This window comes from Pituophis catenifer, unplaced genomic scaffold (assembly GCF_029215685.1).
Source record: "Pituophis catenifer annectens isolate HBS135680 unplaced genomic scaffold, rPitCat1.0.hap2 SCAF_4, whole genome shotgun sequence".
In the NCBI taxonomy this organism is placed as follows: Eukaryota; Metazoa; Chordata; class Lepidosauria; order Squamata; family Colubridae; genus Pituophis; species Pituophis catenifer.
The window spans coordinates 11,670,762-11,695,029 of record NW_027256884.1 but is presented as its reverse complement, the minus strand read 5'-3'; the positions used below and the strand labels follow the sequence as shown (position 1 = coordinate 11,695,029).

Genomic DNA, 24,268 nt, shown 5'->3' with positions numbered 1-24,268 from the left:
TATTGCTCCAAGGGCTCCAATTACATATATAATTATTAATAATATAATTAATTATATTATTATAATTAATTATATAATTATATAATTAAATAATAATTATTATAATAATAAAATAATATAATAATATTATAATAATTATATAATTAATTATATAATAATAATATAATAATAATAAAATATCCTTGGTTAAGACTCGAGCTGCTGAGCTATTAACCAGCCTCAAAGCTGTGAATCTCACTAAAGATTAACCAATAATAATAATAATAATAATAATAATAATAATAATAATAATAATAATGTTCAATTCTTCAAGAACATCTCCCTCTTAACAAGCATATAATGGTGTAAGTTTATGATTAAGAAGTGTGATGGTTTGATTGTTGATATGCTAGTTTTAGTTCCTACCTTGACATTTTATTTAACTACTTGTGTTTTTGTAACTAAGGTTAAATGTTATTAAGGTTAAATGTTATTATATGTTATTATATGTTAAATGTTATTAAGGTTAAATGTTATTATAAGCACAACAAGAATTTTGCTTGATTGGTAGAGGACAATATTTTGGCTAAGATAAAAATTGGAGAGAGAGAAATTTAAACTATGTAATAGAATTTATGTAACATTTTCTACCTTTTTTTTTTAAAAAAAAAAAACTGAACAGATTTAAAGCCACACTGATTGTCACCTTTGCACACAAGCAAAGGAGGCTTATTTTTTTTTCCTGTACCTCTTTCATCCCATCTCTATATATCAGATTTTTTAAAAAACAAAACAAAACAAAACACACACCCTAGAGTTTAAATTGCATCATACACACTTTGTAATCAAGTATTTATTTGGCCAAATAAGTTCTATATGAAAAATGCACATTCTGTTCTTTTAGCGCAAAGTTGGTATTTAATGGGAAGATGGATTTTCATCTGTACCTTGACTGAATTTGATTGAACAGCTATTGCAGTTCAGTAGCAATCAGAATGTTTGGGACCAATAAATGATAAGGGTCGTAAGCTTGCCTCTGAAATAAAGCTGAATCACAGTTCATCGCCACAGTTAAAGATGCAAATGTATGGATAGTCTGTTTCAGATTTCCAGGCTATTTGAAACCATGTTTTCCTTTTGGAATAGCTGACACATATATAGTTATATCAGCGGTCCCCAATCTTTGGGTTTGGTGGCCCTGCTGGGGAGGAAGGACAGGGTTGGGCTGCTGGGGGTTCGCAGGTGTTCAGGAGAAACTTAGCTAAGATTTTGTGCAGACTCCCATTCCTGGCTGGCCCTGTCCACCATACCCCGTCCCTCCCCTCCCAGGAGTCTCCACATGGCCCATTTTGGATGCAAGTAAGTGCAGGGCACGCACGGACACTCGGGGAGGGTGAAAAATGGGCTTACCAGAAGTTCTGGAAGTGGGCCCATTTCTGGCCTCCAGACAGCCTCCAGAGCCTGGGGAGGCCATTTTCACCCTCCTGAAGGCTCAAGGAAAGCCTTCTGAGCCTGGGGAGGGCAAAAATGTCCCCCACCACCACTGTAGCGCAGGAGGCCGATTATGCCACACCTACCATGGCCATGCCCACCTAGCAACCAGGCAGAGAACCCCTTGCTAAAATTTTTGAAGCCCACCCCTGGGGAGGGGGTGTAGAGGGAACTAAGCCATGTGAGTGCGAGAGTGCATGCAGCTCCACTCACACGAGAGAAAAGACTTTGGGGTACAGTTTTACGCTCCTTCAGGCTTCTATGCACCAAAAGCTTTTGCAAAATGAATGAAGGCCTGAAGTGGCATGAGATCGCTCCCTTGAAGTCTTTCGTCCATTTGCAAAAGCTTTTAGCACAGAGAAGAGAAGCCTTTGGGGGCACAGTCTCATGCTCCTTCAGTCTCACTGAGACTTCCCAATGTTCCAAAAGCAGATCTGGTATCCTGCGCAGGAAGCCTTGATGAGTCAGTGAAACTGAACATGGTGCGCTTGTTAAACTCAGTGTCAGCATTCTGGCTAATGCAACCAGGGGTGCTATTCAGCAGGTTCTGGAGAACCGGTAGCAGAAATTTTGAGTAGTTCAGAGAACCGGCAAATACCACCTCTGGCTGGCCCCAGAATGGGGTGGGGATGGAGATTTTGCAATATCCTTCCCCCAGGAGTGGGGAGGGAATTGGGATTTTGCAGTATCCTTCCCCTGCCACGCCCACCAAGCCATGCCCACAGAACCAGTAGTAAAAGAATTTGAATTCCACCACTGATTACGCGCCCATCGAAAGCAGAACTCCGAGGCAGGTAGATTCCTCAAAGGACAGGTTTATTGGATACATCATATCGGCACAGCTAGTGAAAACCTACTCTAAAAGTTCCTGCTGTTATTCCCCTAATTAAAAGAGCAAATAATTCCCTCCCCAGATGTCACTGGTCACATTGTCCAATGAAAATAGCTGACAGGCTGCTTGGTCACTACTCTCCTCATTCAACTGCCACCTGCTGGGATGACCTTGGTTCCCACAAGAAAACTTTTTGTTTTGACTGATAGCCGGTCTATCTACTCCCCCCTCCCTTTCCCCTCTCAGAGTTTGTGGCAACTACAAGGCAGCAAAAGATAACTTCAGCCAGGTTTGCTTCAGAGTTGACAATTAGCTTTTCCACTCAGTGCTCCGCTTTTGGAGCATTGGGAGCGGGTGGCTTGGTGGCCCAGCTGGAAAGGGCAGAGGGGAACTGGCCTGTGCAAGCGGTGGGCTGGCATGTAAACATATGTGCAGCTCACACAAAAAAGAAGAGAAGCCTTTGGGGTGCTGTTCATGCGAGTGGAGCTGCGCATTCATGCCGGCCCACCGCCTACAAAGCCTGGTTCTGAATAGGCCATGGCCCAATAGCTGGCCATGGCCCAGGGTTTGGGGACCCCTGTAGTATATAATACATTTCCATATCATGCATAAGGGAAATGCTTAGATCAGTGATGGCTAACCTTTTTGCCGTCGCATGCCAAAAGCATGGGGAGCTTGGGGGGTATCACGCGTGTGTGCCCACACCCATAATTCAATGTCCCTGCGCCCCCCCCCATGCATGTGCACGCTCCCCACACTTTTGGCACATGATGGTCCAGCGGGCCCAATAGGGCCATTTTTTTTGCCCTCCCTAGGCTCCAGAGGCTTTCTAGGAGTCTGGGGAGGCCGAAAACAGCCTTCCCTACCCCACCCCCCCAGAGACCCTCCGGAGGTTGGAAATGGCCCGTTTTCTGTCTTATGGTGGGACAGGAAGGCCTGTTTTTTGCTCTCCCCAGGCTCCAGAGGCTTTCTAGGGGGAGGGGAAAAATGACCTTCCCCACCCCTCTGGAGGCCCTCCAAAGGCCATATACAGTCCATTTCCCAACTTCCGGTGGGCCCGGAATGCCCAAAAATCAGCTGGCCAAGGCACGTATGTGTGCTGGAGCTGAGCTAGGGCAACCCTCGTGTGCCCACAGATATGGTTCTGGGTGCCACCTGTGGCACACGTGCCATAGGTTCACCCTTATGGGCTTAGGTAGTACAAATTAAAAAAAAACAAACATTTAATGATATATGAAAGTCTCAACAGGGGCTCTCCAATGGCTGGTGAATTTTACCTTTTCTCTGGCTCCACTTGTAATATGAGCCTGAGTGGCGTAGGAGGCTAATGCCTCCTATTAAGCATTTAACATCCAGCTGCCTGCAATTACTGCGAGTTCAATTCTCACCAGGCTCAAGGTCGACTCAGCCTTCCATCCTTTCTAAGGTGGGTAAATTGAGGACCCGGTTTGTGGGGGGTGGGCAATAAGCTGACTTAGTATAAAATATACAAAGTATGAAGGCTATTGCTTAACGCATTGTAAGCCATCCTGAGTCTCCAGAGAAGGGCGGCATATAAAAATAAATAAATAATAATAATAATAATAATAATAATAATAATAATAATAACAACAACAACAACAACAACAACAACAACAACAACCAGGTTTTTTAATGGAGGGGGAGAGACATCCATTCTTGCCACCTGTTCTCTATTCCTGATCTACTACAGCAAGTTTAGAAGGTAAGAATCGTTTATAGCCATGATGGTGAATCTGTTGCACTTCTGGCACTTGAGCCGTCACCTGTTGCACTTCCAGGTTCTGGGGTGTTGGCCAGCTGGCCTTCACACATGCAGGAGCACCGGAAACTGGAAGAGTAGCCGCCCGGGGTGCATGTGCGTGCCGGGAAAACAATCTTCCAGTTTACGGCATGCACATGTGCACCACCCACCTGGTCTTACAGTTTCTGGCAAGCATGCACACAAGAAGGCCAGCTGGCCGGTGCACATGTGCATGCGGGAAACCGGAAGATGGTCTTCCTGGTGCACACATGCGCACCGGGTGGCTGCTCTTCTGGTTTCCGGCATGCGAGCTTCCATTTCAGCACTTGGTGCCAAAAAGGTTCGCCAACACTGGTTTACAGCATCAACATTTCTTAAATACCGCCTGAATTTAGAAACAATTAGATCACAAGCTTACATCGAAGAGCAGGAAGATGAATGTATTGTTCCCCGCACAACATGTACATTTACTCTTAAGGATCGGCTGGCTGATATGTTGCAGAATGTAAGAAAACAGGGCCAGTACCGGTAGTCCTCGACTTACAACCACAATTGAGCCCATAATTTATCTTGCTGAATGAAACATTTGTTAAGTGCGTTTGGCCCCATTTTTGTCCCACTTTCTTTTCACGGTTGTTAAGCGAGTCATTGCAGTTCTTAAGTTAATAACACTGTTGTTAAGTGAATTTGGGTTCCTCGTTGACTTTGCTTTTCAGGAAGGTCACAAAAGCTGATTCTATGACACCCCCCCCCGCCCCCGGACACTGCAAATGTCATAAGTATGGACCAAGTGCCAAGCATCCGAATTTTGATCACGTGATGCTGCATCGGTCATAAGTGTGAAAAAAGGTCATAAGTCACTTTTTTCAGTGCTATTATAACTCTGCACAGTCACTAAATGAATTATTGTAAATTAAGAACTACCTGTATCTAGATCTGTTATCGTGCCAATCGATGCATTAAATACTTTTGAGTGTAGGAAGGAATTATGGTTTTCATATTGTTCCAATTTGGGCACAAATCACTTCAGTTTGGGAACTAATCAAGGAACATCTGTGGAAGCAGAAGGTTTGATTAAACGTGATCTGGAAAAGTTAAAACCGGTTATATTTATATCCCATTAAATTGTGGAGTCAAAAACCTTGGACTCCACATATTATGCAGCAATCCATGAGAGAAGCAGGGTTCGTGAGTTTATTTCTTGTAGAATTTAGTCTTGTGAAGTAGCAGTAATTAAATGGGGAAAATGATATTTAAAATACAATTGACGTAGTCTGTAGAGATTGTCAGTCATCCAGGTCATGGTTATCCCAAAGAAGTGTTTTTTCAAGAAGCAACTGGACTTTCTTTTTTTTCCTTTTGAAAACATTTCGCTTCTCATCCAAGAAGCTTCTTCAGCTTTGACTGGATGGTGGGGAATGGAAGGATTCATACTCTTTATAGAAGACTTCAAATGCTTCAACGACCCTCTAAAAGGATGCAAACGACCAGCTGTCTGCAAGGAATATAAATTCTTCCACTCCCCACCGTCCTGTCAGAGCTGAAGAAGCTTCTTGGATGAGAAGCGAAACGTCTTCAAAAGAAAAAAACAAGAAAGTCCAGTTGCCTCCTGAAAAAGCACCTTTGGGACTATTGACCTAGGGCAGTGATGGCTAACCTTTTTGCCATCGCGTGCCAGGAGACGAGGGATGGGGTAGGGACGTGCGCACACGTGCCCACGCGCATGCGCGCGCAACCCAGCCGCTTTTGCTATCCCCAACCTCCAGAACCTCTCTAGGAGTCTCTAGGAGCCTCTCTAGGAATCTCTAGGAGCCTCTCTAGGAGTCTCTGGAGGCTGGGGCAGCAAAAAAACGTCACTTCCTGTCCCACTGGGAGTCAGGAAATGGGCCCTTTCAGCCTCCATAGGGCCTCCAAGGGAGTGGGAAAGGCTGTTTTCGCCCTTCCCAGATAAATAGAGAGGATCTGGAACCAGGTAAGAAAGAAAAACGGGCCTTCCCCACCCCCCCAGGCCCTCCAGAGACAGGAAACAGCCTGTTTCCCTACTGCTGGTGGGCCCAGAAGGCCCGAAAATCAGCTGGCCGGTGCGCGCATGTGCCCCAGAGCTAGCTGGCGTGCCCACTAATATGGCTCCACATGCCACCTGTGGCACGCGTGCCATAGGTTCGCCATCATGGACCTAGGGTTCTTAACCAAAACTGACTATTCCCTCCGGCCCTTGGAAGTTCTGAATTCAATAGCACATGATGAATTCAGGAAGATTTCCAGAATGAGATTAATTATGAGCAGGACTGGTATTCACTTACCTTCACAAATGTGGCAAATGTGAGCGCACACGTGCTTACTTCGCTGGCACACACCACCTCTGTGCATGCACAGAGCGTCAAAAACAGGATGTGATGACAGCCGCCGCCGCCGCTACCATTTTGCCCGAACCGGATATAACCAGCTGAATACTACCACTGATTACGAGGCACTATTTGATTAAATAATAAGAAAAAGAGAGAGAACAATGCACACATTAAGAAGTAACGCTGCCTGATGATTGTAGCTTCACTTGTTAAAAAAGAGATAAAGTTATAAAATACATATTTTGAAATGTTCAGGCATTTACCTGCTTTCAGGTATATTGGATAAGAGGCATGATCAGAACGCAAAAGAAAAATCTGGAGACTTTTTCCATTGGGACCGATTCCATTATGGATCGTAATGAAAGGGGATTTTAGGGGTTTTTTTTCCACTAGCCTTAATGGCTGAGTCTATTTTGTAGAGAAAGGCACTTAGGCTACCTTTCATTTTTGCCAATGACAGCTGCGTCTTTATTTTTCTTTTTTTTTCCCCAAGGCAGAACTGAGGAAAAAAATGGAGTAGAAGTATATTAGAAATTGACTTTAAGGAACTTTCTTGATTTCCTGACTTTTAATTTTATGCATATAGGCAAAATTTTCTTTTTTAACCAGACATTTTTTATCATTATAATCTATCTCTTCAAAGAGTTTCATTTTGCTCTTGGTGGATCTTCCTCATAGCTCTTCTGCTTTATTCATCTGCTGTTAGTGTGGCTTCATTAATGTAGATAGCATGATTTTATTATGTTATTTTATTATATGGCTGATTTTGTAAGCTACCTTGTGGCAGGAAAGCAGGATACAATTCTTATAAACAATTTGATATCCTGCCTATATCCAGGAAACTGTTTCTATACCATGTAAACAGATGTTCATGAAAATAACTCAGTGGACATATATAAAACTCCTATAAAACCACATGGTTCTACTTGAGTATCTGTGTGGAAAGTGCCAACAGTCCATTATCTATATCAGGCTTGTCATACTCAATTTCATTGAGGGCTGCATCAGGGTTGTGTTTGACCTTGGGGGGCCGGGGGGCGTGGCCAGAGTGGGCCTGGCCAGGTGACATCACTCATATTGGGGGCATCTTTGGTGGCCCGAGCACCCTGCCAGCAAAAACAGGCTCCCGAGCTCTGTTTCTGGCTGTGGCGGCCTCCTGCAACCCTCTTCCAGTGAAAATGGATCCCAGGAGGGCCGCACAGAGCCTCGCAAGCTCCGTTTTCAGCTGCAATGGCCTCCGTTTTCACTGGCAAAGGCACCACGGCCCGGTCTTTTGGTGTTTCCAGGGCAGCCCTGTGGACCAGATCTAAGCACCCTGTGGGCCAGATCTGGGCACCAAGCCTTGAGTTTGACACCCATGATCTATATAATCAACTCCTTGAAGACCACCATATCTGGACAGATCTATCCAATAGAGACATACCACCAAGGAATTTAATTTAGGCACTTAGACATGGATGAGAGAGGCTTGTATATGGATTTAAGTATAGGCAGAAGTCAAACCAGATGATACCACGGTACCGAAGGGCAGAAGAAGCAGCAGAGAAGAAAATTATTTTCCAACAAGGTACTGTATATAAATACAGGAGTGGTCAAAATTGTGGAAATCTTTTGGGAAAAATGTATTTTTGAGGTTTGATGGCTAATAACACCACTTTTTTTGGAGTTTCGAGATAATCCTATTCCACTGCTGGAATGGCCTGGGAATAGCCCAGACCTTAACCCAATTGAAAATCTATGGAGCCGACAAAAGAAACTTGTTTGTTAGAAGCGACCCAGCAATAAAACCCAGTTAATAGAAGCAATCATTCAATCTTGGTTTCACATTACAACAGCAGCAGAACTAAAAGGCTTGGTTCACTCCATGGAAATATGTTGTAAGTCCATAATTCATGCTAAAGGTTACCCAACTAAGTATTAACTGACATGGTGATAATTTTTGTATATCTCGTGTGTCGCTTTTCTTCTTTATACTGTAACTGCTATTCTAATAGCAAATCATTCATAAAAGTTATTGCATTACATTCTTGATTAAATTATCTTTCCATTGATATATAATTTTATGGTACTACTCCCCAAAAAAGTGGTGTTATTAGCTAGTTTGGGAAAATCCACTGTTCCCAAAAGGTTTCCACAATTTTGGCCACTATTGTATGTGACCTCGTTTATTTATTTATTTTTCCAAAAGGAACCTTCCATCAAAATGAATATTTGGCCACTTTCTTGATGCTTCAATGCACAATGTTTGTGTGAGTTTGTTTCCTGAATTTTATTAAATGCCAGCAGATTAAGACTCTGCTCTGTACTTTTTCGAGAATGCGATTCAGTAGAACCTGTTTCTAAACAAATGTTTATAAGGTTGCCATTTTCTAGGTTTTAATGACTTTTGAAAATTTACAACACTTGTTGTGGGTTGAGTATTCTCAGAAATAGACTACACTGAAACGTAGTACGTTAACAAATAGATATGTTCCTTCTCTTTCTCCTCATACCCTTCTCTCTCCTCATACCACCCCAGGCTTGTACTCAGCTCTGTTTCGGATTACTTTGCTGCCATGTTTACGAATGATGTTTGTGAAGCCAAGCAAGAAGAAATCAAAATGGAAGGGATTGATCCTGGTGCACTTTGGGATCTCGTTCAGTTTGCATATACAGGTAACCCTCGTGCGTTGAATTCTCCTTTCAGGAATAAACTCTGATTCTTGTGTTCATCATTTTTTAACAACCATAGAATATGAATAGATCAGCAGTTTATATAATCTGTTTTAACAATGGTAGGAACTGGCAAAGATATAATGCTTAAACTCATGAAATTTAGACAAAAGCTCATCATTGCTCTTCTAAAGTTGGATTATTTGTATAGATTTTTTCCCAAAGTTGTTTATCTGGTATCCATAGTTTTTCATACTCCAAACTGGAGCTACCTTTATCAATGTTAATAAGGAAAAAGTAGCATTCCATTCCATTGCTATTAGGAAAACAAGAGAATATGTACCAGTTTGTAACTTCTGATTAATGATTATAACTGTGATTTATGATCTATAACCTATTATTTGCTGTTTGTATGTATGCTGTGAGTTTATGCACTGGAGACAAATCCCTTGTGTTAAAAGAAAACTAATGAATAGACTGGTGCCTGCAAAAATACATGAGTAGATCAGTGCCTGCAAAAATACATGAGTAGACCAGTGCCTGCAAAAATATATGAGTAGATCAGTGCCTGCAAAAATAAATGGTTAGATCGGTACAACCTGGTAGACCGGTACCTCTGCTAAATCCTAAATAATTGTCACATGACTATCAAGCCATGCCCACAAAATAAGCCACACCCACAGAACCGGTAGTAAAAAAATTTAGAACCCACCCCTGCACTAGGCCAATAAAGAATTCTATTCTGTTCTGTTCTGTTCCGTTCCGTTCCGTTCCGTTCCACTCCACTCCACTCCACTTCACTCCACTCCACTCTATTCATTATTTCCTCCACCCCCCATCTATAAAAATAGACAGTTCTGTATTTCATTTATCTTAAATTTGTGCTTTTAGCAAGAACGATTATTTAAAATGAAAAACAATTGAAGTTCATAGTTATGACTAATATAGCTCGGTGGTTAAGGAACAGACTGTAAATGGGAATGCATTAATGCAGAGTGTCCTCAGGGTGCAATTAAAAAGACAAGATGATGACACATAAAAATACAGGCAGATCTTTGACTGCAATATTCTAGTCATCATCTTGACTTCTTTTTTCTTTTTTTTACCCTATTCTGTATTATTTCATCCTGTTGATCAATAAAGACCATTTCCTGCCTCTTCTGTGGTTTTAAAATGCTGTTGGGCTTAAAAGTACTAAAATTCGTTTCTTGTGTTATTCTTGTGATGCTGAAGCCAGAAGAATATATATATATTCCTAGGATCCAATTCTCGACTGTGATCATAAATTTAAAATACTATTCCTCATTTCTAGAACATTGGATAATTTAAGAAAACATTGCACACAATATCTTGGAAACTCAGACTAATACCTCTGTACACACTAGTATTGATCTTTGAAAAAGAAAAAGTTAATCAGTGTCCTATTGATAAATTTTTAAGGCCAAAAGTTTATACTAATCATTCCTACAGCCATCTCTCCAAGAGAGTCCATGACCAAAACAAATATTCTATATTTGCCTTTCAGCTTTTCTCTTCTTTCCTTCAAAGAACTAACGTATTGATTAAAATACTACAGATGCTTCAAAACTAAAGGAACATTAAATAAGAACGTTTTAAATTAATATTTCAGCTTGCGACCGCAATCCAATGCATAAATTACTTGCACATGTAAGCTCCATTTAACTTAGTGTTTACTTCCGATTGTTTTGTTTTAGCTTTAACCAAAGCTATTCAGCCAGGTGAACATGCAATATTTATGTTTTAATTTGAACTTCGGGAAACGTGGCAAGCAGTTGTTAATGTTCAGATTGCCTGCGGGAAGACAAAACTCCATTAAAGGAAACGAAACAAAGACATTACGAATATTTAGAGTTCCTTTTTTTTTCCTCCTTATTTTCTGACTTCTTCTCTGTCGTGTCTAGTGGCTTCTGCAAGGAGGCAAATCATCAATCATCAGTTTTCTGGTCAAAAATTGGCAGTATGGTTTTTTTTGAGCCATTGCTGATATACAGAGATATGATGATGTTATCCATTCAATCTCTTGGTGATTCTATGGGTCAGGTCTCTCCGCATCTTGTGATCTTGCACTGCTTCTGTCATGCCCCCATCAGAGTCTGAATCTGAGATGGAAGATGAACAGCTGACAGAGAGCAGGAGAGTGGCTCTGTTGACTGTGGAGGAAACTGGAGAAGGGCAAATTCAGACTGAGCAGAGCAGGGGAGAGGGGGTTCAGATGAAGACCAAGACCCACCCCCTCCTCATCCTAGGGCACACAGGGAAGAATGCAGAAGAGAACAACATGAGTTGCATAGTTTATGAGGAAGGAAAGGGCCCTGATTCCCTTCACAAGGCACACCTGGGGATGGAGTTTAAAGGAGAGGCAGTTGGGAGAGGCATTTATTGGGAACAAACGCTGAATTAATCTGGCATTGAGAGTTGTGGCCTGCATTCCCGGCATTCCTCCTGATTATTGGAATTATTGCCATGCTACTATGTACCTATCATGTCTTGCTGGAATTTTTCTTCCCATCTGGGACTCATTATCTTGCCCTGCTGGAGTGGTTGAGTGCAGTCATTCTCTTTACAGCAATTTTGACTGGAATATCTGCAGGTTTAGCATAGAATAACAGAGTTGGAAGGGACCTTGGAGGTCTTCTAGTCCAACCCCCTGCTTAGGAAGGAAACCCTACACCACTTCAGACAAATGTTATCCAACATCTTCTTAAAAACTTCCAGTGTTGGAGCATTCACAATTTCTGGACGCAAGTTGTTCCACTGATTAATTGTTCTAATTGTCAGGAAATTTCTCCTTAGTTCTAAGTTGCTTCTCTCCTTGATTAGTTTCCACCCATTGCTTCTTGTCCTACTCTAAAGGTTTGTGGGAGAGCTTTTCTTCAGGCTGGAGAGTAGTTTTAGTTTTTAGTTTTAGTTTTTATTATATTTGTATACCACCCTTCTCCCGAAAGACTCAGGGTGGTGAACAGCAATGATAAAACAACATACAAGACAAAATTTTAAAAAACATATTAAAACAATTCAATCTTTGGCCAAAATTAAAATTAAAAGAGTAAAAGGGACGTTGGGGCAAAGTTGATGCCAATAAAGGGACTCATACCAGTTCTCTGGCTGTGTTGCCTTCGTGCCATGCCCTGGGTCATCACAGCTTCTTTGCGTTGTTCTGTTCTCTGACTGAGGTAAACTTTGATGGTATCCATCCACCATGTTCTGTGATGGCCTGGTTTTCTTTTATCCTAACTCTTCCAAACATAAGTGAATTTCCGAGCATGACATGGCCAAAATAAGTTAGAAACAGTTTTATGATTTTCCACAAAGGTATATGCTGAGTATATTTGGTCTCTCCAAAGGAAACCACAGGTGAACTTCAATATGTTGCATCTTATCTCCAATATCTAATCTTCACCACACCCATGACATCCCTAACAATTACAGGTAGTCCTCAACTTACAATAGTTCATTTAATGACCATTCAAAGTTACAACAGCATTGGAAAAGGGGACTTATGATCGTTTTTCACAGCTACGACCATTTTCCTTTGAATGATCTCTTCTAAAAGATTATTTCTCGATTTACAACAGTTCATTTAGTGACAACTGATGACCCTTTTTCACACTTATGACCTTTGTAGCAGCCCCCTGATTGTGTGATCCAAATTCAGATGCATGGCCACTGCTTCATACTTATGACCATTGCTGGGTCCCAATGTCATGGGATCTCCTTTTATGACCTTCTGACAAGCAAAGTCAATGGGGAAGATAGATTCACTTAACAACTGGGCTACTCACTTATCAACTGCAGTGATTCACTTAGCAACTGTGGCAAGGAAAGTCATAAAATGGGGCAAAACTCACTTAACCAATGTCTCACTTAACAATTGACATTTTGGGCTCAATAGTGATAATAAGTTGAAGACTACCTGTACTTTCTCTCCATGTGGAAGATTTCCCTTTCAAATATGAGAGCAAATATGTGATGATTTGGAAATTGACCTCAAGTATAGTTCAGAAAGGTTTAGCCAGTTTCTTTCTCATCTGTGTTTCACTAAACATTCCTGGAGTTACACAGTGGATTGCCAATATTTTTCCTTATCCTAAGGATACAGAAGTATCCTTAGGATACAATAGATATGCATCTACTGTATAATCATAAAGGTAAAGGTAAAGGTTCCCCTCACACATATGTGCTAGTCATTCCTGACTCTTGGGGGCGGTGCTCAGCTCCGTTTCAAAGCCGAAGAGCTAGCACTGTCCGAAGATGTCTCCATAATCATGTGGCCAGCATGATTAAATGCCAAAGGCACACAGAACGCTGTTACCTTCCCACCAAAGGTGGTCCCTATTTTTTTACTTGCCTTTTTTATGTGCTTTCAAACTGATAGGTTGGCAGAAGCTGGGACAAGTAACGGGAGCTCACCCCGTTACGTGGCACTAGGGATTCAAACCGCTGAACTGCCGACCTTTCGATCGACAAGCTCAGCGTCTTAGCCACTGAGCCACCGCGTACCTACAGAAGTATATGGATATGCATCTACTGTATAATCATAGACCGTATTTATTCTATGGATAAGTATCTGCCTTATACACAATGCATAGGTTTCCTATTACAATAATATCTTGATACAATACAGATATTATGCAATAGGTAAGGCAACTAATGGGGAAACTAAAACTTTTCACAAAGCAGATATTTCACACATACACATTCAACCTGTTCGAATGTGTATGTGTGAATTTGTACCTAGATAGCTAGAGTTACATTTTATATCTAGATATTTAATCATGGATATTGCCGAACGATCCAGCGAAGGCAGTTTGTTAAATGAAAAATGTAGATTAAACCTAGCTTTATAAACTTCCAGTCTTATTTGTAGAATAGCAAACCCAATACTGAAACTCGGAGGTTTTGATTTAAAACTCTATCAGGCGAAGCAAATTAGTTTTACAGGATAGGTAGTATAAGAGGAAGAATAAAACATGAAACTGTAAAATTGTAAATATGTCTCAAGAAGCAATAATGTTTCTTTGGCAATGCAGTATTCTCAGAAGAATGCCTTTAGCTGGTAGGTAGGAATATCTTAAACTACAACATGTTGTATCTGGGGGGGCGGGGAAATGAAAGAGGAGAAAGTAACATTGCCAATCATTCAGCCCCAGACTAGAAAGTAAGAAATTGATCAATCGATCGATCAAAAATTTCTACCAACCAGCAATGGACTTGCATGGTTAATTAGATCCATAAACTTTATAGAAGCAGGATTCTTTCTGTAGAGCAGGGATGAACTCAGGGGTGCTTAAATGTGGCCTGCGGGGCCGGCCTGGAAATAGCAAAGGACCAGCCCACAGTGCCTCTGGCAGCCAAAATAGGGCATGAGGGGGCTGCGTTTGGTCCCTGTGCAGCCCATTTTTGGCCTAGACGGCCTCCTGCAGCACTTTGCCAGCCAAAATGGGGGCCTCCGCACCCTGTTTTGGCTGGCAGGGTGCTACAGGAGGTGACGGTCCCATTGTTCTGTCCCTGTACCACACATGCACCCCCACAGATGGCCCGGAGTTAATAAGCCACAGGACAAAACTCTTTGAAGAAAAAGCTGGCAGCAACCCAGTGGCTAGCTGCCAATTCAGACTTTACTCACACAAAACAAAGATTAGACTGCAAGCATTCCGATAAAACAGGCAGAGTTTCAACAATACAAGGATTAATCCAAATGCAGTCCGATAAAGCAGGCAAAGTCCAGTAACGCAGAGATCATGGATTATTTCTAGCTTTTGCTCGTCACAAACTGAACCGGCCACCACACCCACGTTTATATCCTGTGGGGTGTGGTCCAGTGACTCAGCTAATCTCTGGCACGCCTTCCTCTCTGCTGCGCACGCTTCTCCCTGCGCCTCTGCCGCGGGTCCAGCCAGCACTTATCTTCTTCGTCGCTGTCCACCTGTGGCTGCGGGGACGTGCTTGGCTCTGAGCCTATCTTTTGGCCTTCGGTGTCCTCCGGAGGCATTGCCAGAGAGGAGGGTCCTGGAGAGGGAGGCCTTGCCAACTCCTCTCCCTCACTCTCAGAGTATGCATCTGTCGATAGCCCAGGCTTAGGCAACGGACCCACAACACCCATCCACCCCCACCCGCAGAGGAGAACTACAATGCTGATCTGGTCCTCAAAGAAATCCAGTTTGACACCCCTGCTGTAGAGGATTGATTCAGTCTAAAATATCTCTCTCGTTCTCCTTCTCCTTCTCCTTCTCCTTCTCCTTCTCCTTCTCCTTCTCCTTCTCCTTCTCCTTCTCCTTCTCCTTCTCCTTCTCCCTCTCCCTCTCCCTCTCCCTCTCCCTCTCCTTCTCTCTCTGTCTCTCTCTCTCCCTCCTTCTCTCTCTCCATCTCTCTTCTCTCTGTATTTCCTTTTTATTAAATCTCTTAATTGAGTATTAAGAAACATGAAAACATGAATGGGAATGCTAGACGTAATGTGGTTATATGAACTCAATACATGGTTTCATTACAGCAAAAATGAAATTACTGTTTCATTAGGACTTGTTTAATTCAAATGGTATGCATTATGCAAATGTACAAGTAACACATTGCTGCAATTTATGCAAGTTTTGGCCAGAGTATTAATTTTATAACCTTCCATATCATTAGACCTAGACGGTTTTTTTTTTCTCTGTTGGTTTAGAAAAGGGAATTCTATATGTAATAGGAAGCAAAACTTTCTGAGTTTGATTGTATATTATCTGAACATTCAAACAAGATTACATATGTGGATTGAGACATCTGAAGTCCTTCAAGTGTATATGCAGGAATTGACATTCCCTGCCTATTTTCTTATTATTTTTTTGCATATTACAAACATCCACCCACACACTAACTCATCAAGGTTGTTAACTGTTGGCTTTTGGTTGGTTTTCACATTGTTTGAGGAGAGAGAAATCTCCACTTGATTTTTGTCATCATAGATTGACAAAGGTGGGGGGGGAAATGAACATTGTACAGTTGTGTTTTGTTTCATTTTGTTAAAGGGTTGGTATAGAAACATGAGAGAACTCCTTTCATTCCCATTTGATGTTTGTTTCACACGAACAATAAACCGACCAAACAGAGATAGTTATGAACAATGGCTAATCTCTCTCCCTATCCTTCTCTCTCTCTCTCCTTCTCTCTCTCTCTCCTTCTCTCTCTCTCTCCTTATTTCTCTCCCTCCCTCCCTATCCTTCTCTCTCTCCTTCTCTCTCTCTCTCTCCTTCTCTCTCTCTCTCCTTCTCTCTCTCTCTCCCGCCCTATCCTTCTCTCTCTCCTTATCTCTCTCTCCTTCTCTCTCTCTCTCCTTCTCTCTCTCTCTCCTTATTTCTCTCCCTCCCTCCCTATCCTTCTCTCTCTCCTTCTCTCTCTCTCTCTCTCCTTCTCTCTCTCTCCTTATTTCTCTCTCTCCCTCCCTATCCTTCTCTCTCTCCTTATCTCTTTCTCTCCTTCGCTCTCTCTCTCCTTATTTCTCTCCCTCCCTCCCTATCCTTCTCTCTCTCCTTCTCTCTCTCTCTCATTTCTCTCCCTCCCTCCCTATCCTTCTCTCTCTCCTTCTCTCTCTCTCTCCTTCTCTCTCTCTCCTTATTTCTCTCCCTCCCTCCCTATCCTTCTCTCTCTCCTTCTCTCTCTCTCTCTCCTTATTTTTCTCTCTCTCTCTATCCTTCTCTCTCTCTCCCTATCCTTCTCTCTCTCTCTCCTTATTTCTCTCTCCCTATCCCTCTCTCTCTCTCTCTCTCTCTCTCTCTCTCTCTCTCTCACACACACACACACACACACACACACACACACACACACACACTCCAAAAAGGAAAGTATCTTGTTTGGAAATTTAGATAGAAATATGAAACACAAATAATCTGTGCTCTTAAATCTCCTCATAAACAGAGCAATCAGCCAGAATTATGATAAAAGGTCTCGAAGGGCTTCATATTTCATTGCATTTTGCTTTGTTTGTTTTAACACCTGGGGTGAAAAATTTAAGGTTACATCCAAGGGAGTCTATAGGCACCCTTCAGAGTTCTCAAATATATTCTGTAAATATCTAACTTGCTCAATGCCTCTCAAATGCCTAAAAAATTATACAAAGACCCCCCCCTCTCATCATAGCATCGATTAGAGCTTATTTTTATTGAAATAATCTTTTGTACCATCCAAGGTAAGTTACACCATCTCTGCACTACAATAAAGAAAACACCCAACTTTAGCAAAAACAATTTAACATAAAAACACAACACTAACAATATCTAGCAATTGAAGGAACTCAGCCGGCATTAAAAAAAAAAAAACAAACAGAATAACTAAAATTTTAGTTATTTTAAAATCTTTTTCTGGCTGCGAAAGAGCCCTAAAGTGAACACTAGACAGAGAAAAAAGAATCATCTTTCAGCAAATAATGTTTAGTTGTTGAAATGAGTAGGTTTCACATAATTTTAATTTCTAGAGGGATGCAAAAAAAATAATAATGCAATTTTGCTTTTTTGTTTTCGTTTTGGTTCTTGGAAGGAACGGAATCATTCATAAAGTCTGCTTCTGATCAGTGGTGGTATTCAGCCGGTTCGAGTGAACCGATAATGGTGACCTGCGGGTGGACCGGCTCACCCGCTTCAGTGCTATGCCGTCCTATTTAGCCACTTTTTCTAAGCCATGTGCATGCATGCAAGCTGCGCACACGAGCAAAGCGCATATGCGAAAGGCTGAGTTCATGTGCGGAAGACGCATGCTCACATTTTCGGTGCGCGGCGAACCGGTGGTAAATTACCGTATTTTTCGGAGTATAAGATGCACCGGAGTATAAGACTACCTGTTTTGGTGAGGAAAAGAAGAAAAAGAAATCTCCCTCTGCCTCTGAGCAATTTTGCCTCGTTGCAGCAAACAGCAAACAGCCTGCTTTACTTTCATTTTCGTTTTCAGCATAGCTTGATTAGCCCAAGGAAAAAAAAAATCTGCTCCAGCAATTCACCTCTTTGCAGCAAGTAGCAGAGCCCTGCGTAAAACAGCTGAGAGCAAAACAGCTGAGAGTCGGGAGGCCGATCCAATCAACTTGTGCTAAATAGGCTGTGTTGAAGCTGAAAGGAGCTGTTTTTTCTTGCTCTTTGCTTGCAAAGAGGTAACTGCTGCAAGGCAGAGGCCAAAGGGTGGGGGCCAGTGGGTGGGCGGGGCTACATTCAGTGTATAAGACACACCTAAATTTTCACCCCCTTTTAGAGGGGGAAAGGTGCATCTTATAGTCCGAAAAATACGGTATGTGAAACCCACCTCTGCTTCTGATTTTAGTCTATTTTTTCTTCTACATCAGGCCAAAAGCAGGATATTACTAAACTTTTTTCAAGAACAGAAATCAATCTTGGTTCAGGAACTAAGGAAATATTGCAAAGGCAATATATGCCTTTTCGGTTTGTCCTTGATTTTAGTTCTGCTTTAAAAAACAAAACAAAACAAAAAACTCTTTGTCTTTGGATTTAGCAGTATTTGTTCAAACATTTAAACTCGGGTATCTTCCATCTATCTATGCAGTCATTAAAACAAATCACTCTTTCAAGAATCTCCTTACTGTTGCTGTATCATGTGTCTTCAGCAATTTTCAGTTCTAAATCAATTATTCCAAAGCACGGTGTAGTTATCAAAGCATCGTGTCAAGCTATTATCCTCTGTAAACCCGAGGTACACTGTTATACAACATCAAATGAGTCATATGATAGAAACAGCAGAATGTTTTAACCTTACTGGGATGAAAATGGATAGTTTTCACATGTCATTGTCAGGTATGCTTCCTTCAGTATCCAGGAAAGAAAACCCCAACCTCAAGCATTTTGAAGAATTTGGTACTTTTACTGAATATGAAAAGATTAACAACCCAGGAAAAGCTGGGTGTGATCAAAACGCGCGAAATGCCTCTACTAAGCTTCTTCCCCCCCTCGTGTTAATATTTTCTCAGCCAATCTAAAGGTCTTCAAAAGGTCAGGTGGCAGCACGTCTGGCAGCATCATCCATCAGGAATGTCGAGACAGTTGGTCAGCCATCCCCTTCTGAAATCCAGTTTCGATTCCCACGAAGTCCCCTCCTACAAAGACAAAACCCCTCCTGCTCTCTTCCCCCCCTTTGCTCCATACCTAATCCCCTCCTGTTTCTTATGGCAGCTGAAGCAGAAATGCTGAGGCTGACATTCGGCCCCCCTTGCAGAAGAGACATTAGTCCTAAATAAAAGGAAAGAAGAGAGAGAAACATAATATATACAATATTTAGGGTTTATCTGGGTATTTGGTATAAAATTGTTGAACTTTTTTGGGAGCTCGGACATCTCGTTTATTCACCCATTCAGCCTGAGATAAAGGAAAATGCTTCCAGGCAATCAGATATTGGACTTTACCATGGTGTTTCCTAGAGTCCAAGATTTCCTTAACTTCAAAATGTTGCTCCCCCTCTATGAGGATGGGAATTGGAGGGGTGCTTTGATCAGCCCTTAGGGGAGACGAGTGCTCAGGTTTCAATAGACTAACATGAAATACAGGATGTATTCGTCTCAAGGTTTTTGGCAATTCCAATTCAACTGTTACTGGATTAATCAGTCTAACCACCCGGAATGGTCCTACATACTTAGGCCCCAGCTTTTTGGACTTCTGGGTAGTTTGTAAGTATTTGGTAGACAAATAGACTTTGTCCCCCACTTTATAGATGTGAGCTGGGGACCTTTTCTTATCGGCTTGCGCCTTATGAGCCCGGTGAGCCTCATCTAATGCCTTCCGAGTCACTGCCCAGGTGCTCTTTAATTGTTCAATCCAATCCATCAAGGAGGGATTTTGGGGATCATCTTGTGGTAGCTCGGGAATGGGTACAAAATCCTGGCCCGATGCGACCTTAAAAGGGGTGAATCCGGTGCTACTGTGTACAGAATTGTTATATGCCACTTCTGCAAATGGCAACAAGTCTACCCAATTGTCTTGCTGGTAATTTACGTAACACCTAAGGTATTGTTCGAGCACCCCATTGGTTCTTTCACAGGCCCCATTTGTCTGAGGGTGGTGACTGGAACTTAACCCCTGTGCGGAGCCTATCAATTTCAAAAACTCCTTCCAGAAACTAGAAGTAAATTGCACACCCCTGTCAGAAATTATTCTTTTCGGAGATCCATGTAGTCGGTAAATCTGCCGAATAAACAGTTTTGCGAGGGTTTTTGCTGAAGGGATCTTTGAGCAAGGGATGAAATGTACTTGTTTGGAAAACAAATCAGTTACTACCCAAATAACAGTGCAGCCTTCACTGTCTGGTAAGTCCACGATAAAATCCATAGATATTTCTTTCCAAGGGGCGTTCGGCCTAGCCACACTTTGCAGTAATCCAGGGGTTTTTCCTGGAGGTCTTTTAGCCGAGGCACATACTGGACAGCTAGCCACATATGCCTCTATGTCCTTTTTGAGCGCAGGCCACCAAAATTGTCTCTTAACAAGATGTAGAGTCTTGACAAACGCAAAGTGTCCTGCGGCCTTGGCATCATGAGAATATTTCAATACGGTTGTTCTTAATGTGGCTGGAACGTACAATTTCGACCCAACCCAAGGTAGTCCATCGCGAAGTGTGCATTCATTCGAGTGGGCCTTAAACCACTCGTCAGTTTTTAGTGCTTCTCGTAATTTTTCGAGCAAATCCCCAGAGAGTTCTGTTTTGGTTTTACTCTGCGCTCTGGTAGTGACAGGTGTTGCCAATTGCGTCAAGGGGATCATTGGTTGAACCACTTCCTTTTTTATGCTGTTGTACTGTGGCAATCTGGAAAGTGCGTCCGCCATGAAATTTTGGGGCTAATGGCTCCACTACTTTGGGGCTAATGATGCACCTAGTGCACCCCGAGTCCAACAGGGCTAACAATTGCGCGTGAGTCCCTGTGGAGGGCACCCTTATTTCTACGGGGATGAGTAAGGGTTCTTCCGTGTGACTCACCCTTTCGTCGGTGTCGGAGTCGGAGTCCGTCTCGCTGTCGTCATCGTTGGTCGGAGTTCCCAACTCACACTGGTTCCGGGGAGTGAACTCAACGACTTCTCCTTTCAGGACGGTGCCACGGGTTTTGGCGGGTATTTTATCGCCTTTCTTTTGGCCGGCCCCGGTGGCTTTTGGCGGTGGTTTGGAGAAGCATTCGGCCGCCCGGTGACCCTCTTTCCCGCATTTGAAACAGGTGAAGGGCTTTGACTTGGGTTTGGATTCGGTCTTCCCGCCAGTCATCTTGGGTGGCCCCTTATGGTAGAAAGAGGATGACTGGTCCCCCATCCGCCTTCCTCGGAGTTCGCTCCATTTCAGCTCGATCTCCACATCCTCAGCTACTATGTACCATCTATCCAAATCATCGGGGACCCCCATGCTCCTGCAGTCTCGATATATCTCTTCATTCAAGCCATCCTTGAAACTCTCCAAAAGCGCCATTTCTGACCAGCCTGTCATATAGGGTGCCAGTTCACGAAACTCTTGGATATACTCTGCCACTGGCCTCCGGCCCTGCTGAATGCTCTTCATTCTGAGTCTGGCCTTTCGTTCAGCCAAATGGTCTTCAAAACGCCTTCTAAGGGCCCTCATGAACTGGTTGTAATCTCTCAGCAGGGGGGAGGTGTTATTGTGGAGAACCACCATCCACTCAGCAGCTACTCCCTCTAGGGCATTTGCGACGCTTCTGACTTTAGCCGCTTCTGTTTCGTAGTCCTCCCCCCAGTCCTGCATGTGGTTCCACACTTGGGTCAGGAAAAATCCCAGGGTCTTTGGATTCCCATCAAACTTCCCAGGAAGGGGGGGGATTTTTGGCTTTTTACGTCTGCGGGGGGGGGCCTGCAAGGCTGGGGTTCTCTGGCCGGCTGCATCTCTCCCTCGAGCTGCCGAAGCCTGGGATGTTCCCTCCTCAAGCTCTTCCTCTCCCCCGCAGGCTGTTTCTTCTGGCTCCCCCCTGGGGCTTGCCCCCCCTTTCTCCCCAGGAATTCCAAAAGACTCACGGTTTCTTCTGCTTTCTTCTACATCACGGATAAGCTGCAAGGCTTGGTCTATCATGAGGCGTTCTTTTGTTTCTTGCATCCACACTGCCTCCTTTTTCCGGGGTCTGGAAATTGTCACTCCCCGGGGTTCCTCTCCCCAGTCAGGCAGTCTCCCCACTCCCTTCGACCATCTAGCCTCCTCCGTCTCCAAACGGAGTCTTTCCAACCAATCTGCAGTCTCCTTCTCCGACTGGAGGGCGGTTGAACTGGCTGCCCCCAGCTTCTCTTCTCCATCACTCCCTCGATCTGACATATTTTGGATTTACAGTCCCCTCGGTTTTTGTCCGGGATGACTGGTGTGACTTCCAGCTTAATGTCAGGTATGCTTCCTTCAGTATCCAGGAAAGAAAACCCCAACCTCAAGCATTTTGAAGAATTTGGTACTTTTACTGAATATGAAAAGATTAACAACCCAGGAAAAGCTTCCCCCCCTCGTGTTAATATTTTCTCAGCCAATCTAAAGGTCTTCAAAAGGTCAGGTGGCAGCACGTCTGGCAGCATCATCCATCAGGAATGTCGAGACAGTTGGTCAGCCATCCCCTTCTGAAATCCAGTTTCGATTCCCACGAAGTCCCCTCCTACAAAGACAAAACCCCTCCTGCTCTCTTCCCCCCCTTTGCTCCATACCTAATCCCCTCCCGTTTCTTATGGCAGCTGAAGCAGAAATGCTGAGGCTGACAGTCAGTACATAATTGCTAAGCCTTTAGTTTAAGTTTTCATCTACTTCAAGCAGCCCTATCACAAAACTTGAAAGAGCAGCTGATAGGAAGAGAAAGTTTCCTCAAGTCATTTGACAGTATCAATAGCAATAGCACTTAGACTGATATACTGCTTCACAGTGCTTTCCAGCCCTCTCTAAGCATTTTACATTTTAAGTCAGCATCTTGCCCCCAACAATCTGGGTCCTCATTTTACCAACCTCGGAAGGATGGAAGGCTGAGGCAACCTTGAGCCAGTTGGTCAGGATCCAATTGCTGGCAGTGGGCAGAGTTAGCCTGCAATACCGCATTCTAACCACAGGGAGGGAGGGGGATGGAGGGAGGGAGGGAGGGAGGAAGGAAGGAAGGAAGGAAGGAAGGAAGGAAGGAAGGAAGGAAGGAAGGAAGATATATACTGCTCAAAAAAATAAAGGGAACACAAGCAGAAGACATCTGAGATCTGAATGAATGAAATAGCCTTATTAAATACTTTGTTCTTTACATAAAGTAATTTATACACTGCTCAAGCAACTAAATGGAACACAAAACTACTGTATGTAATGAACAAAGTATTTAATAAGGCTATTTCATTCATTCAGATCTCGGATGTCTTCTGCTTGTGTTCCCTTTATTTTTTTTTTGAGCAGTGTATATCGCTTCACAATGCTTTCCAGCCCTCTCTAAGTGGTTTACAGAGTCAGCAAACTTCCCCCAACAATCTGGGTTCTCATTTTACCAATGTCGGAAGGATGGAAAGTTGAGTCAACCTTGAGCCGGTGAGAATCGAACTGCCAAACTGCCGACAGCCAGCAGTCAGAAGAAATAGCGGCAGTACTGCATTCTCACCACTGTGCCACCATGACGGTTATAGTTGAATAGTTGAAAGGTACTGCGGTAGCTTTGTAGAAGACTACACCGATTTACATGAGAGTGTGGTAGAAATGGAGCCAGCATTTGAAAGATAGGTCTTATCAATTAAATAGAGTCAAGATTTACAAGAGTTTATTTTTCATTGTTTGTATATGGACAGACACTTAATGCTGTTGTCATTTGTTTCTGTTTCATCAAAACAGTTGACCTTGGGCTGTAACAGAAGTATATCCATTATTTGAAATGGAGAACTTTAAAGCTTACAAGTGGAAAAAAAAAATCCACTTGTTTTTATCCAAAAGCACGGTGGTTTTTTTTTTATTAGGGATACTTCCAAAGGAGTGATCTGATTTATTTACTACTAAAGTTAGTTCAGGGACGCGGTGACTCAGTTGCTAAGACACTGAGCTTGTCGATCGAAAGGTCGGCAGTTCAGCGGTTCGAATCCCTAGTGCCGCGTAACGGGGTGAGCTCCGGTTACTTGTCCCAGCTTCTGCCAACCTAGCAGTTCGAAAGCACGTAAAAAATGCAAGTAGAAAAATAGGGACCACCTTTGGTGGGAAGGTAACAGCGTTCCGTGCGCCTTTGGTGTTTAGTCATGCCGG

The 24,268-nt window shown here is 42.9% G+C and overlaps 1 protein-coding gene across 2 annotated transcripts in view; it reads left to right on the top strand.

Moving 5' to 3' along the window:
• KLHL1 (kelch like family member 1) overlaps positions 1-24,268 on the top strand; it is a 163,085-nt gene that overhangs the window by 40,249 nt on the left and 98,568 nt on the right. For both annotated transcript variants that reach the window (XM_070942781.1, XM_070942779.1), the window contains one exon: positions 8,931-9,067. In XM_070942781.1, coding sequence (XP_070798882.1) covers positions 8,931-9,067 — 137 coding nt within the window. The remainder of the gene's footprint in view (positions 1-8,930; positions 9,068-24,268) is intronic.